Source organism: Centruroides sculpturatus, unplaced genomic scaffold, assembly GCF_000671375.1.
Source record: "Centruroides sculpturatus isolate CEXI.00-Female unplaced genomic scaffold, Cexi_2.0 scaffold1904, whole genome shotgun sequence".
NCBI classification, from domain to species: Eukaryota; Metazoa; Arthropoda; class Arachnida; order Scorpiones; family Buthidae; genus Centruroides; species Centruroides sculpturatus.
In genome coordinates this window covers 33,077-50,326 of record NW_019386145.1, presented here as the reverse complement: position 1 = coordinate 50,326, position 17,250 = coordinate 33,077, and the positions used below count along the sequence as shown (strand labels likewise).

The 17,250-nt window shown below is 31.3% G+C and overlaps 1 protein-coding gene across 1 annotated transcript; it reads right to left on the bottom strand.

Moving 5' to 3' along the window:
• Nucleotides 1–1,795: 1,795 nt before the first annotated feature.
• LOC111613789 (sushi, von Willebrand factor type A, EGF and pentraxin domain-containing protein 1-like) lies at nucleotides 1,796–14,933 on the bottom strand. Its single transcript, XM_023355137.1, has 6 exons — nucleotides 14,823–14,933; nucleotides 14,168–14,314; nucleotides 12,931–13,059; nucleotides 3,784–3,903; nucleotides 2,628–2,807; nucleotides 1,796–2,531 (listed from the first exon to the last, which is right to left on the bottom strand). Exons 1-6 carry the CDS (start codon nucleotides 14,905–14,907, stop codon nucleotides 2,335–2,337), a joined length of 858 nt encoding a protein of 285 aa, XP_023210905.1. The 5' UTR covers nucleotides 14,908–14,933; the 3' UTR covers nucleotides 1,796–2,334.
• Nucleotides 14,934–17,250: the final 2,317 nt, after the last annotated feature.

Here is a 17,250-nt window from a genome sequence, read left to right as displayed (position 1 = left end):
ACTTAAAAGTCATTTGTTTCTAACTACTGTAATTCGTTTTAAGACCAGGTGTCCACGGAAATTTCCAAAATTTACAACTTTTACTCACTTTCATTGAACTGGAAAAATTTCTGTCTTTATTACATCTAATATTACGAAGAAATCAGTCCCACTGTACTCGGCTAGATATTGGTCCGGTTAGGCTTTTGTTTAAGTAAATTTCCGGCTCTTTCATCAGGGTTTTAAACAATTCCCTAATCGCTTAATTATTTAACTACTTCTTAAGTAGAAATAAGTCGAATCCGGTTACGTTGTACTCGAATATTTCTAGTCTCGGGAAAAAAAGTGGAAAGACAAATTTTTACGACAACGGATACATAAATCGTAAATTTAAGGAAAATAAATTCTAGAGCCTTTTCTGTACCTGGTGCATCTCTCTCATTCATTAAATTTAGTTGTAAATGACGCTGTCGAAGTAACGGTTAATTTTTTAACATTATACAAGAATTGTATACGTTTTTTTCTACATCCCCTTATAGATGGGACATACGAAATCGTAATATCACTAGTTTAACATCGAAATCCGCGAGTAATATAAAATCGGAGAGCGGAATAAATATATCAAATATTTTAATGGATTTTTTTAAACTCCTGTCAACTATACAGACTATCATAAAAAAATACCAGTAAATTCTTATCGGTTGGGTTAAGTTATAAATCTCGTTATTCACGTAATCGAAATATCTAGTGGGCAGGCGGCTAACAGCCCAGAACCGGTCCTTGATAGAATTGGAATCTTTATATGTGTAGCATAAACCCAAGGTCGTAGGCTTCCACCAGCTAAACCTGGTGAGGTTGGTGCTCTGTAAAGCGCATGCGCAAATCTGGCTTTTCGTAATCTGAAAATACAGAAGATTCCACTTGGCCATTAATATTCTAATATACAATAGCAATTTTTTTTCCACGTGTAGTATAGAAATTTGTAATAAGATACATAATGCGGTTATAATAAAACATTGTGCGATTATTTTCATATAATTAAAATTAATACAGTAGAACCTCGATTATCCGGACCTCTATTATCTGGATTTTCGATTATCCGGATTGTTCAAAATAAACAAAAATTTTACGAATTTGCTGGTTTGCACTTGGCGAATTACGACACTGTTTATGTACGTGATAGAATGCATAACATTTTTTGTTTCAACAACGTCTTACTCGGAATAGTGGCCGTAAACTCTTAAATATATTTTGCGTCGTAATAAAAATATAACTTGACATACTCGTTTATAAAAAATTTTATTTTCAAATTACATCATTTCTATGACCAAGGGCGGCGTAAGGCATGGGCAACGTGGGCCACCACCTATGCCTCGCGGTCCGAAGGGCCTCGCGCCTCGAAGGTTTATGCATTACTTAAAAGCCGAGAACGCGACGAAAAAATTTTACTCGTCATAAAACGATAAATAGTTTGTTAAATTTTTATTCATAAAAATGCAGTTTCAACTGCTGTTTATTTTATAAAATCCGTCTTCTTGAGCCACCAGAGGGCCTTTTAAACAATAGCTAGTCTGTTAGTGCTGCTCAGTAGTAGTCGAAATTCAATAACACATTTGTTCCTTGAAAATTTGATCACGATTTAAATATAGTATTTATTTATAATATTACCGATATGTCATCGAAAAGAAAGCGTGTTGTATTATCATTAAAAGACAAATTAAAGTATTTGTTTCGATTATCCGCATTTTTCCTTATCCGGACTACCTTCATCCCCAATTAGTCCGGATAATCGAGGTTCTACTGTATTTATTTATTTTTTAGAGAATACGAGGGAAGTGGCGCTTCCAACGCTTCTAATGACGGCACGCCACTGGTATAATTGACAATCCGAAATAGTATACAATGTAGAACTGTACTGATGTCTCCAACTAGCTAATGAATAGCCAAAGAACTAGCCAACAATCATTATTAATTAACACCAAAATAATGAAAATACAAAGCTATGGTAACATTTAATCTCATGGTAATTTCCTCCATTAACATTTATTGTGATTACATAAAAAAAACATATCGAATTAATATTGATTTACTTATCATACATTATAGAAATTTTTCTTACCGTTTTTTAAATATGATTAAGCATCCAACTATCAGTGTAACGAGCGAAAGGGCACCAATTACGACTGTAATAACTTTAAAAAAATAACAATAAACTATTCAATTAATCTTATAATTAATACTTAGAAACGTTGTTATTAACATACCTAAATAAATTGGGAAAGTCTTCTCTGTAAAAAAATAATGTAATAATTTTAACGTTCGAAACGTTATTAAGAAATAAAATTTCAGAAATTTTCAAATACTCAAGCATATAGAAGTAGTGTGAGACCATTCTCCATTCTTAAGACACTTAATACTTCCTGTGGCATTTAATTCGTAGCCAAATTTACAATTAAGATGTAGTTCATCTTCGTAAGAGTAATTCTTACTTCGATTCCAATTTTCCCATATTCCATTCAATACTTTGTTAGGAGAATCCTTGCATTCAATCCCTTTATAAAAAAAAAAAAAGAAAAAAGTTAGTCTAATGTACATAAATGAAAGCGAAATGAATTTACAAAAGAAGACTTTCTGAATAAGTTTCTTACGTTGACAATGAGATAATAACGTTATTGCATTTGTCACTCCACAGTAAATATAACGATATCCGTGTAGTTGAAAACCTTCGTTGCAGTTAAATGATATATATTCCCCGTAATTTAAAAGAATATCTGTTGAGGTAATGTATCCATTCGGAAGAGTTAGTGATGAAAACATGCAGGTTTCTGCTATTAATTTAAATAAGAAAAGTTCTTTTGAAAACTTTTATAATATTATTTTAAAATTAATATTGCACCCTATTCAATTTGAGAATAATTCCATTGATTTCTCGTGTCAAATAAATGTTAATTTGATTCTCATCCTTTCCATGTGAGAAGCAATTATCTACTCCTGGAATAAATCTTTTCATCCAGAGAAAGAATGATTTGAGTTGCAATAATTCGATTTATGTGCTACTCTACTCAATCCCACTGTATGTCTGTTCAATTGATTGAAATAGTGCACAATTTTACGTAAATTTTACGCCATTCCTTAGAGTATTTTTTGTTTAAAAGTGAAGTTTAGACGTCAAATTGACGCAAAAATATGCATTTTTACCATTCAATCGAACTGACTCCATATCTGACTTTCCTATAAAATCAAATTAGCCTATCGGATTAAGTGTAAATTTATCGATTATTATGTGATTTTTTGAGGAAATTTAGTTATTTTTATTGTACAAACTTAAATAAGACTAGTAATAAACTTTAGAAATTTCAGATGAATGATATTTAATGCTTACAATTTGCTATAGCGTTAAATATTTACGTAATATTAGAATCAGTAATATCTAACGCTGTATGTGAATATGGTAAATAAGTATCGGTTCTAAAGAGACAATGATTTGCCAATTACATGTTTATTTATTGCAAGTGACGTTTGTGGCAGAAGGAATTCTAACAAGCTTCATATTAACGTGGTTTAATTGTTGTCCTGTTTTCTCTACGTAAACATTTTAGCTACGTTCCTAAATTCTAATATATTATTTCTTAATTATCCTTTTCAACTTAGAAATAATGATAACTTAACGTTCCATGTCATAACATATTACTTATTTTTTCTGAAATTTTTAATTGACTTACTACATTCAACAATACAAAACGTACAAAGAAAAAAATAATAATAATAAACAAGTGATTATAAATATGAAACAAAAACACTTACGTTTTTTTGAATAAACGTAGATTCCACATATTTTGAAATCATGCCATAAATTTTCTCTTATAGTAAACCTAATATTTTCTTTTGTATTATACGGTAATTTATATTCAAAGAGTATGGGATCTAAAATAATTAAAAATATCAGTATGTTAAAATATCATCTTGTTGTATACGAGATAATTATTAATATAAAATACGTAGTAAACAGTACGGTAAGATATAAAACGAACTTTTAGCACAGATTTTATTACACAACACGCAGAAATTCTTATACCATAGTATCTCCTGCAACGTAATCTCCTGCATCTGAGCACTTCTGCCATTGTTTATATCACTTGTTCCGTTCCCTGAACACTGAGAGTTCGGTGGTGGATTTGCGTCTCGCCAAGACGGGGTGTCCACGTGGAGTTTCCGGGTTTCTTCCACGTCTGTAACGCCTGAATAGGGAGGGACTAGTTACCCTTAAAAAGACCTCCCTGAAGGCATCCCTCCTAGGCAGATTGCCCAAGTGTTGCGTTGACATAACGTAGCAAAACAAATTATATCATTTGTTAAATTAATTAATTCAGGAAACTATATTAATGGCTTTTGTTGCTAAATATTAGAAACGCATCCCCTTTTTAGAAAACAGATAATATCCTATAGAAGCAAATTCATAGATTTAAAGAGATTGGAAAGCATTGTTATGCCATTCTATTTGTATATTATCTGACCGGGAAGGACCTATTGAAGTCAAACTTGCAGCTATAGTAAGCGCTTATTTTGAAGGACTTCTTTAAATATTTTTCTATTAATGTGATAAAAGTTAATATTAAAAATTCAGTTTATTTTTGATTGTATCACATATAATGAATAATTCACTATACATACAAATCAACTAAAGCGTGATGAATTAATTGTTCAACGCTCAAATACCATAAATGCAAAATATAAAAGTAGCAGCGCCCGTTCAAGCATTTATGTAGCCCTACACAAAAAGGCAAATTGCCGCCCTTTAGATCATTTAGACAAATGTCCGGGTTGTCCGCCCCTAAAGCTGAGCCCTGAAATAGTCTTATTTTCCTCCTATAAATTCTCCCAAAATTACATTTTAAACATATTTTCTCATTGCTTTTAAAAACTGAAAGAGTAATTTTAATTCTATTCTAACTATATCAGTCAAAGGAATGTAAATAAAGAAGTACAAAATTAAATCAAATAGCTTATATGACAATAGTGGAAACTCTCAATGAATTTGCATGTACCGTAATGGAGAACACTAACTCTTCAGACTATGTAAAGTCTAACAAAACTTACAAAAATGCAACGAAATAAATATCTTATCATCTTTTTTATCTTTATTTTATTATCTTAAAACATCAATTATAATTTTATTTAGTAGGAAACGTGAATGGATAGTGATATAAAGGAAGGAATAATAGCAACAAAACAAGTCAAATGCAATGAGTCAAATTTTTTAAATTAAAATCTGAGGTTTTAATATAATCTTCACATCATCAATCCATTCTCTATATGGTCTACCTCTTTTGTTAGATCCATCCATAATACCATAGACTAGAGTCTTATTTTTTCTGTTATCATTCATTCTTGTGATGTGTTCAAACAGACGAAAAGACACTATTTAGCTGAAGTAGAATACCAAATGTTATCAAATGCTTTGTAAAAGAGTCCACATCACGGATGGTTCCTATTCAGTCAGTGGCGGTATGAGTTGCACCCACCAATATACGTGTAATGCTAGATATGTAAAATAACGTTTATACGGGCATGTAGATAAAGGTAGAGGAGCTTTCTAAAATATTAAAACTAATAAATACGTAATCTAATTCTAATTTAACTTATTACGATTAAGTTTTGAATTTAATACATGACTGAATATTGATATTTCTTTCTTTTATTCTCAACAGATTAACATACCGGACGAAAGATCTGTAATAAAATCGCTTTGTTTGTTTACGAATTAAGAAAAAAACCGACAGAATTGATATTTTATAATGATAATTAAACCATTTTGTAGTCGTGAAGAATTTAATTTCGTAGCTCTGGTACTCTAGTAGCTTCCTGTGTAAAGTAAAAATATGTTTATTATTGCATTAAATCGATAAATTTTATTAAATTTTTGAGAAGTATGAACCATTTTTTGTAAAGTTTACAATATTTTCTACAATCTTTCGCTTAAATAGAGTAAGAACTGTAATATAAATGTAGAACAAATAACAGAAAATGCCGTTTTAAGTAAAGATAATAATCAGATAAGTTCAAGTAACAAATCGCATAATTGTCGAGTGTAACTGTCAATTTTTTTAAAAAATTATTTCTTCAAAAAAATTGATGAAACATCATAGGTTAGATCCAAAGAAGTTAACCGANGGATGCTTCTCATCGTGGTCTGTTTGGCATTATAAATTAATAGTGAGGGTATTTCACCAGGCCAGATCCTGTACCATATGTAAAACAAGTTTGTAATCAAGTGCAGTGATAGGATACTAAATAAAATCTGCGTGTGGACAATTAGCGATAAGTTCAATATTAGATCGTAAACTTCTAATTCTGTTAGAGGAACAAAAAAATTGGATAAAGAACACCATTAATTTATATTAAGTGAACAAATAATAAACAATTTATATACCCTTGGCTTAAGAGGTTTTTGTTTGATGGTCGGAACACGCGATATAATTTCTATTTATTCTGGCCTTTCGTTTTCAAAATCTCGTCTAAATAGGTCCTTCTGCTCTTAATAACCCACTAAATGCATTTGAAAATCAATATAAACACATACGTTGAATGATAACAATATTTTAAAGGAGGAATGTTGGTATAAATGAAAACAATCAATTTGCTTATTAATTTACTTACACTTCTTTGTTGTTAGGGGACTCGCGATCACTTTATATCTTGTAATTAAAACAGCCATACATAGCGCAAATAATACCTTTTCCGGCCATTCTAATTATTGTGAGATATAATAAGTTCAAAACTTTATGTTAATACTCGAAAACGTCTTCTTATACACGCGGTACAAATGGAGTGATGTGTGGTTATCTCCTCGAACAACTAGATGGCGGGTAGAAGCTTGTCACCAGTTTCCAGCCGAAGTTTCCACTATTATCGTAATTTAAACTATTTGATTAAATTAACTAGAATCATTAATTAATGTCTAGAAATGCCCATTACTGTTATTTTCAGGTTCTACAGGAGTTTAAAATGTGCGCAGTCTTTCAAGAATACGGTCTATATTACTGAGTAATAATCATTATTCAGCATTGATAAAACGTTGGAAACAATTGAAACACTATAAAAATTTCAAAACCAGTTTTTTCCAAAGATTAACTATGGAAATTATCTATAATCTATGGAAAATATTATTTCAATATCAAATACAGTTTGAAACTTTCTTTACAGTAAGTCCTATTAATGCCTCTCACAATAAAATTGCCAACACGGAAACCGGTTAATCCGGTACTTAGCCCTGGTTATCAAAAATGCCAATTTTCTGGAAGTTTTGTATTTTCGCAAAATTTGATAAGATATTTGCGATCTGAACATTATATATATTGCTTTGAATTTTATAATAAAGCAAATTACTGTATGGTTCTGACTTCTTAGTCACGCTGTTTAATTAATTAATCAGTTTGAAAAAGATACAGTGAGTGACTGTATATTGCATGACTGCTACAATTGATTGAAAAAGCTGAATAAACCGTTAATGAACATGTTATTTTACAATGATTCTTGTACATATAGGTCTAAAATTTATTTTATAGACATTTATTGTATTTCTGCCTGGGGTCTTCAGAGCGTCATTTGTCCAAACGACTTCCAATTGATGAAACACTAAAATGCTAAATTATTGTCGGACAATTCTTGAGTATCGGGTGTCGAATATAATAATATTGCCTTCATCAATGGATTTGTTCTCATTATAACGAATCACAGTATAGGATGTATCACTTACAAATAGAGTTAATGATGTTAATGTTGACCATTGTACATTTAAATAATTAAAAAGAAAATTTAAAAATATANAAAAAACTTTTATATTATTAATTATTATAAAATAACAAAAAGCTTACTTTTGAGGGAAGAGATGAATTATATAAAAAAAACTTTAAATCCTAAAAACGAGTAAAATCGTCATTAAGTTCGACCCTACTCGAGATATGACACTAACCCCCTCTATCTCCCCACACCTTCGACCTTTAACCACCAAAATTTAATAGCGTCAATGTCCCTTATACACAAGCTACCATGCCAAATTTCGTTTCTTAATCTTTACCCCATCCTGACATATTAAACGAAATATATGCCAACATCCATTTACACATACATGCAATTCCGGGTATAAATTTTTCTATTTTTTTGGGGTTCAGGTGTGTCAAATCATCAAGATACCAAAATCTCGGACAATTAAATGTGATACGATTGCAATATTTTACTATAACAGTCGGAAATGTAACCTATGTTACGTTAAAACAACAGCCAATAAAGTGACAAAGTAAAAATTTGAGATGATTACAATATTTTCCCGTGTTAAAACAACCGACTTGTGTAGTCAAAATATGGCGAATTAGGTGTTAAACAATGTAATTTTGTGCATGGTCAAATGAATCTAAAATGAATAGAGTTGGTTTAGATGGGATAAAATGGGTATGACTCAATCGATGAAGTTTATAACTGAGCTACATTGAAATTTGGTGGTGGTAGTCTCATAGTCTGGGGCTGTATTTTGCGCCTGGAATACTACGTTCTATACCTAATAGAATGGATAGCGTTATTTACACTAAAATGCTTGACAATTATTTCTTACATTGATCATGAGCTCTTTCATTTGTCAGCAAGATAATGATCCAAAGCAGAAGGGCAATGTCAATGCTTCAGGGATCAAAATATTAGCCTGCTTGAGTGGTTATTTGCGTTTTATTAGGTAAATATTAGCATTTAAGAAGCCATCAGATGTGTTCAATTGCCTGATCCCCATAAATATTATATAGATTTTTGTCTCATCAAATCCTCCCAATGCATATCTTTTTTCTATGTTACTATTATTAATAAAATAATTATGTTGTTCGAATAATTATATTATAATTATATACATAAACATATAACAATGCAAATAAATATAAAGTTTTTCGTACTAAATGTACTTTTCAACATTTTCCAGTATTTTTAAAATAGTCTCTTGCGTTCTTTCGAAAGATTTTAAAGCTTACTGTATGTATTATTTAAGCCCATTAATGACCGAATGGATAAAGCCATTAAACACTGGTAGCGGGCGCGTGTTCATGCCTCAGTACCAAGCTGACGATTTGTAAAACAGTGTAATTAAATGGAAAAATAAATCATTCTCAAGAAAGAAGTTTACTCACAAATAAATCTCATTATTTTTCGTATAATTCAAATCGTAACTTGCTCCTTAGTCCATGTATAAGCATTTATTTATAAAATTCAAACACCGTAATTAAGAAAAATTCAATTTTATTAAAACATTATGAAGTGTCACTCAGATAAATCACAACAAAATAGATAAAAGGAGGATTACTCCACGAAGTCTATTCTTTTTTCGGTTCGAAGGATCATCAACATCTTTACACGGACACGAAACACGAGAATATTAGACTTTGAAATACTTTAATTACTGTTAACGTTAATGTATATGCAAAGAACGATCCGCGATAATCCGTCTCTTCAGCCACAGACAGGTGGAAATATCACGAAATTCGGTGAAAAATCAAACGTCAGTGGCGTAGCGTAGTGGGGGCGGCAGGGTCGACTTTGCCAGGCGGAGATGACCTTTCACCCGACTACGACTTAATGAACTGAACTCGACCTTTCATCTGGCTTCGTTTCTGTCCTTTCCAATTTACGGACAGACACTTGGGCACCGTCCGAGGACCCGTTCTTCCACATTGACTAAATTAAAGTCCACGGTGTGATGTCTATCGTTAGACTTAAATAAAAAACAAAGTAAAAACATTGTAGTCACTATATGTACAAACATTGAATATTAGTTATTTTAACAATTAAGACTACAATATTCGCATTTTTCTTACTTTTACTTCAAATATTATGAAATTGAAATATTTCATGTAACAGGTATATATATCGTCGTAATAAGTAATTTATTCATTTCAAAATGTATCAGTAACAGCAGTAAGCTATTCTACGTGTTTCGATTCGATCTGTTAGGAGAAGGGGAAAAGTTAAGTTAGAAATCGTATTGTTTACTCCCTGTTCTGTTTTGCTTACAATGACGTTTCTAATTTGTTTTAATAAATATATGATATATTGAAGCAATACGTTAAATATATGTCGAGAAACTAACAACCACAATATAAATATAATTAGTTTTACAAGCGTTCAGGATGTCTGTAATGACTTTTACAGTTGTCCTGAGCCCAAAAATGTAAAAATCTTAGTGGATAATTTTTCGACTAATCGCCATACTTTTTCTTTGTTATACAAGTCGACCCCCCTATAACACTGTTGATTTTTCCGTTTTATATGAATTCCATGTTGTACGAATCACTTAGATTTTACAAATACGTGAGCCGGGTTGTGAATGGCTCATGTATTTGTAAAATCTAAGTGACTCGTACAACATGGAATTCATATAAAACAGAAAAATCAACAGTGTTATAGGGGGGTCGACTTGTATAACAAAGAAAAAGTATGGCGATTAGTCGAAAAATTATCCACTAAGATTTTTACATTTTTGGGCTCAGGACAACTGTAAAAGTCATTACAGACATCCTGAACGCTTGTAAAACTAATTATATTTATATTGTGGTTGTTAGTTTCTCGACATATATTTAACGTATTGCTTCAATATATCATATATTTATTAAAACAAATTAGAAACGTCATTGTAAGCAAAACAGAACAGGGAGTAAACAATACGATTTCTAACTTTACTTCTCCCCTTCTCCTGACAGATCGAATCGAAACACGTAGAATAGCTTACTGCTGTTACTGATACATTTTGAAATAAATAAATTACTTATTACAACGATACTGTTACATGAAATATTTCAATTTCGTAATATTTGAAGTAAAAGTAAGAAAAATGCGAATATTGTAGTCTTAATTGTTGAAATAACTAATATTCAATGATTGCACATATAGTGACTACGATGTTTTTACTTTGTTTTTTATTGAAGTCTAACGATAGACATCACACCGTGGATTTTAATTTAGTCAAAGTGGAAGAACGAGTCCTCGGACGGTGCCCAAGTGTCTGTCCGTAAATTGGAAAGGACAGAAACAAAGCCAGATGAAAGGCCGAGTCCAGTTCATTAAGTCGTAGTCGGGTGAAAGGTCATCTCCTCGTGGCAAAGTCGACTTCGAAAAAGAAAAAATCGGCGGAGAAAAGGTTTATTTCCTGCAGAAAAGAAAAGCCTTTACCACCAAGGATTCTTATTCTTGACCGGATTTTTTCAGGATTCCTTTCGACTTTTGTCCGTCGAGTCCTTATCGCGCGACCGCCTCTCTACCGTCCATTCCGCCACTTCGGGTATCGTCGTGCCAGGTACTCGATCAGAGACGAGGTGCTTTCGTTGGGAGATGACAACAGCCCGTTTCTTGTCGAGTGCAGTCGAGCTTGCCTCTCAACATCTTTCGGAAGCACCCGAATCACTCGAAGGGAAGTGGAAGATGTGGAAGAGGTCGAGGCGCTTTTCTCCTGCTTAACATCTCTCGAATTGTGCCACTTTCTCAACTCTTTAAAATTGTCCATTCTGCAATGAAAAACAGGCGACTGTTGTAAAAATATTCCTATTGTCTTAATTTCTTCTAAATTGTAAGTACAGTAATAAATATATTAATTTTTTTATGTAAAATTAATTTTAAAATGCAATAAAGATTTGTGGTAGAAGATTGTAGAAAATGATCGTTTCAATTAAAATAATTAAAAATTTCAGTCTTTAATTATTAAATATAGTAATTTTAATCTTTGCAACGATTTTTACTGATCGATATGTTACTGCTAAAGCTCGAAATCCGTTAATGTGCGCATTACCTAGCTAATCTGCAGATTAACTAGGGTGATCCGTTAAAGCTGCGAAAATTNGATTCAATCAACTAATTTGTTGATTGTATTAACTTGATTCTTTAGATATTGAAAATTAAATAAATAACATTATGTTAATTTAAGCGTACAGAAACGTTGCTGTTGTTCCAGCAAAAATCTTATTTTCACTTTACCGAGTGCCTAGTAGGTAATTTGCAGATTACCTAGATAATCTGAACATTACCTAGGTAATTTGAGAAATGGAATAATTTTCGCAGCTTTAACGGATCACCCTAGTTAATCTGCAGATTAGCTAGGTAATGCGCACATTAACGGATTTCGAGCTTTAGCAGTAACATATCGATCAGTAAAAATCGTTGCAAAGATTAAAATTACTATATTTAATAATTAAAGACTGAAATTTTTAATTATTTTAATTGAAACGATCATTTTCTACAATCTTCTACCACAAATCTTTATTGCATTTTAAAATTAATTTTACATAAAAAAATTAATATATTTATTACTGTACTTACAATTTAGAAGAAATTAAGACAATAGGAATATTTTTACAACAGTCGCCTGTTTTTCATTGCAGAATGGACAATTTTAAAGAGTTGAGAAAGTGGCACAATTCGAGAGATGTTAAGCAGGAGAAAAGCGCCTCGACCTCTTCCACATCTTCCACTTCCCTTCGAGTGATTCGGGTGCTTCCGAAAGATGTTGAGAGGCAAGCTCGACTGCACTCGACAAGAAACGGGCTGTTGTCATCTCCCAACGAAAGCACCTCGTCTCTGATCGAGTACCTGGCACGACGATACCCGAAGTGGCGGAATGGACGGTAGAGAGGCGGTCGCGCGATAAGGACTCGACGGACAAAAGTCGAAAGGAATCCTGAAAAAATCCGGTCAAGAATAAGAATCCTTGGTGGTAAAGGCTTTTCTTTTCTGCAGGAAATAAACCTTTTCTCCGCCGATTTTTTCTTTTTCGAAGTCGACTTTGCCACGAGGAGATGACCTTTCACCCGACTACGACTTAATGAACTGGACTNATTTACATTAAAATGTCTTAAGTGTCAATAATAATGCATTATATTTAGGCTATTACAGTAAATATTGGTTTTCTTATTAATATTATTTTAATACCAGTGAATGGTTTCCCGAATACTTTTATCTCCCAAGATTCATTATTTTTAGCTTCTACACATTGACCATTGAGGAATATTTCTTTTGTATCATTAAACACTTTCCATATCACAGTAGGAATTGCTGTTGCTGAAATAAAATAAACTATCTGTTATAATAGGTACCATATCGTACTCTAGTCAATGTTACACATATGTCAATTGTGAATAAATACAAATGATTAACTTTTGGAGTAATAGAGGACAATAAGAAATAAAACATGGCGGAAATGAGTATAACTTTTTTATTGTGTTTCACTAAGCTGTTACAAAATAAACTACGCGTTATTAATGCTGATAAGACGACGCTTTCAATGCTCGTTAAGAAGTAAGATAAAAAGGAAACCTGTTTGCAGGCGCTCATTAAATACATTACATCCAATATTCCTCATGGTTTAAATTCAAATTGTAAGTTTTCCATTGGCAGCAACGAGCAATAACAAAGAACGTTCATAGGCAAAGAGATAAAACTTTATTCCATCGAAGCGATGGTGTTTGCGATTATGAAAAGGAATTAATTAAAAAGATTACATTAATCAATTAGATGGATTTTCATTCTTTAGAGCATGAGGAAGATTTTATTATTATGACGTTACGTACAGTACATACTAAGATTTTATTGGCTGTCGGAAAAGGTAAACCTTACGTCAGAATGTTTCTTAGTATTGTGATTAGCAGCATGTTACTATAGAAACAATGTCTTGTGGCATTATTTCTATAGTAACTCCCACTCCCGCTATACACTTCAAGACTTTAATCATAATGGTTTCAGCCATCAATTGCGGTCACGTTAAGATTAAAGTTAAAAAAATCCTCATCCGTTAGTTCTTCGGTGTACTTCATATTACTAGTTTAATCAAGCTATTGCATTCGACGGCCGGAAAGCCGAGGGTGTATTTAGTGACTTTTCATAAACCCATTCATGTAGAGCATTTAGGTCCTACAGGGAACAAATATACTATTTATAAAAACAGATCTCTGCCCTCTCTCCCCATCTATTAAACCTTCGGACTTTGGAGTCTAGACAAAGCGATATTACCAGAGTGGATTCTCAAAATAATGAAAAGAGAAATCAACTTATAGGCGCTCGACCGACACCTCCAAATTGACCAAATATTTATTCATCCGAAATTTATTTTGTGGCCAGAAATCTTTGAATAATTGTAGAAGTTTTAGGGATAATTACGATAAAAACTCACCGCAATATGGCATTTCTCCTTTCCAACTTCCATCTTCTTGACACTCTAACGTTTCATTTCCGAATAAGTAATAATTGCCTTTGTTGCATATGTATTTGTTTTCGCTTATGTTATAAATACCATTCTTAATTGTAATCGGTGGGCATCCTACAATCAATATCATTTATTCATTCAAATTTAACTAAGTAATTTTCATTAATTTTCTACAAAATACCTCTTAATATTCTCCAGTTAATTTTTAGTGACATTGAACTTTTTAAACTTTTTCTAACAGAACATTGACTCTACTTAATTTTAAATATTTCTTTAATTGATAAAAAATGTGAATTTAAGATATTTTCGTCTATTAAGAAAGGTTAGTGTTTTAAGATACACTATATCTTTGATTTCCGTAAATAAAAAGATTTTAAAATATTATTCATGATTTTTTAAATAGGTCTTAAAATGACACTATAAAGAAATTGCAAAGTTCAAAATGTTATTAACCAGACAAGGTTTATAAGGATGCACCGATAAGCAAAATGGCCGATTAGTGTTAATAATTTATTGTGTTAATAGTTAATTATATTATGATTATTATNTAACTAAGTAATTTTCATTAATTTATAATAAAGTTATTTAAATTATTTTACGAAAATTTAAAATAATTACTTACTCGAATGATAATTATGCACTTTTCTACATATGAAAATTAAGTTTACTCCTGTAAATATTAATTGATAGTTAATCCCCTTCCACATTATAAGAATACACGTGCGTATATAAACATCTGTATAAAATATAATTGATAAAATGAAATAAATAAACAAAAAAGATGGCAAATTCTCGAACATCCTTATACTTTTCGACGAAAAACACTTTGATTTAATCATTCTTCCGGCAAATCACCGGCACCGCATCCTGTGCTCTATATTTTTTTTATAGGTATGTCAAGTCAAATTTACAAGGTTTCTTCTATTAATTCGCAAAATTACACTTCATATTTTATTTAAATAATTAATATAAGATTAAAGGTATCTTAAATGAATAAGTATATTATAATTATTATTGTATATAACTCTTTCATGTAAGTAATAATATCCTTAATCAAATTGAGAAAAATTACTTCTTAGTGTTCGGATGAAGAAATATCTTGGAAAAAATTTTAAAAACACGTGTATCAATAGTTAAATTATAAATTAATTTTGCTTAATTAAAATTTTAATGCAGTAAAATTGAAGTTCATTAACCCGGCATCCGGAGTACCAGGTTATCTGGAATGCTATTATTCTTCGAATCTGAATTTGCTTGGATACGTGGTGCACTAAAGGAACACCTAGATAGTGTTGGTTTACCTAGAGATGATTCGTGACTTGTCTTGTCATTGCACTTTGTCTGAAGTTTAGAAATATATTTATTCTTAATTTTAGTAAAAAATACGTTCCTTGGCTCAAATTCTTATTTCGATACAATGCCATTTTACTCGCGATGAACAAAATCACTCGTGCCCATAAACATACCATGAATTTGGCTTGTATCTTAGAAAATACTAATCAAAACAACGTGAAATTCAACACAGAGGAAAACATTGTATTCTTTGTACAACAAAACAATTAAAAAGTAAAAATGTGATCCAAATTACGACAAATTAAACACATGAAAAAGTACTAAGCCGAGAGCGATATGGCGTGCAAATGCCCGTTATATGCACAGCGATTGGTTATGCTGGTTATAAAGCTGTTTATTAACGAATTTAAGTGGAAAATCCATTGTTTAATGAAAACATCTTGAAGCTCCTGGTGTGTTCTTGGCGGTCGCTGGCGAGTTACAGGTTCGTACCTCTAGAGCATTCTATGGAATTTAGATCCGGAGATCTTGCTGGTCATTCTATAATACGAATATTTTCACTATAAAAAAATCATTGACATGCTGAATTCAATGTGCGTCAGCATAATGAAATCTGTACTCACAGCACATCAGAAAAGTCTGACTTTTGATTCCAAAATCTCGTTTCTGTATCTTCTTGTTTGACCTTCCAATAATTCTTTCTTTCTTAAAGTCTTTTATATGGCGTTTTTGTTAAATTATCACTCTTAGTATCATACAGTAAAACGGTAACATACTGTCCTAGTTAATTAAACCATAATAGAAAAAATGCCATGCTACTGTTACATTTATGGAGCCTGCATATTTTGCATAACTTGTGTTTTTATTGGTACATTCTTATACATTTTTGGTATTTTTATTATTTAGAAACGTTTACATAAATTTCCCGTTGTTTATTTATTTATTTTTAATTTTTCTCTATCAATTGTTGGACGTAGTATTTAGCCTATAAGAATATAAAAAATAATTATTTCGCATTTAGTAGCATTTTACCCAATTCACAATTGAAACGGGAGATTTTGGTTAGATTCATTTCTTTATAACTTTGCACAGATTTAATTTATTTACTTTATTACTATTGCATTTTTATCGAAGTTCTAGCATCACTTCACGTATCCCATGACTTTATTCTCATTTAAATCTTAGAGATGAATTCAAGATGGCGACCGTCTGATTGACACACATAAAAATGGTTGCCGTTAGGCATAGCTTAATATATTTCAAACATGCAAAAATTTTCCCTATTCGACTCAGTTCGATTTTATAAGGATGTTGAGTGACTTTTAACTCATCCTATATTACAACCTAATACAAATCTAAAAACGAAAGTGAATGACAATATTTTTTTACTTTTTACGGTTTATTTTTTCAGTTTTTACAGTAAAAATTAATTTGGATTATCGAAAATACGACGTTTAAATATATACAATTTGTTATGTATGTACTGTACAGTACATATAATACAGTGAAACCTGCTTAAAACGGTACGCGACCGTTTATAAATCGCGTTTATTCTCTGTTTAAATTGGTTTTTTATTATATAAAGAGGCAGCTTCAGGCAGGTTTTACTTTATATTTAATTTAACATGTCATATGATTACACATGTTGGATAAGATAAACATAATTAAAACCGATGTCGCGAATTAATAAAATAAAATCTAAACATTTATATAACATATTATTAGAAAATATATGTATTATAGGATATACAGTAGTA

What these genes read in the sequence shown, in the direction of transcription:
- LOC111613789 (XM_023355137.1), bottom strand. Translation starts at nt 14,907, where the DNA reads ATGTGGAAGGGGATTAACTATCAATTAATATTTACAGGAGTAAACTTA. An exon ending in ATTCGGGAAACCATTCACTG is followed by an intron (nt 3,904 to 12,930) that starts GTATTAAAATAA and finishes TAATTATTTTAG; the next exon opens with ATCCCATACTCTTTGAATAT. An exon ending in GTTATTATCTCATTGTCAAC is followed by an intron (nt 2,532 to 2,627) that starts GTAAGAAACTTA and finishes TTTTTTATAAAG; the next exon opens with GGATTGAATGCAAGGATTCT.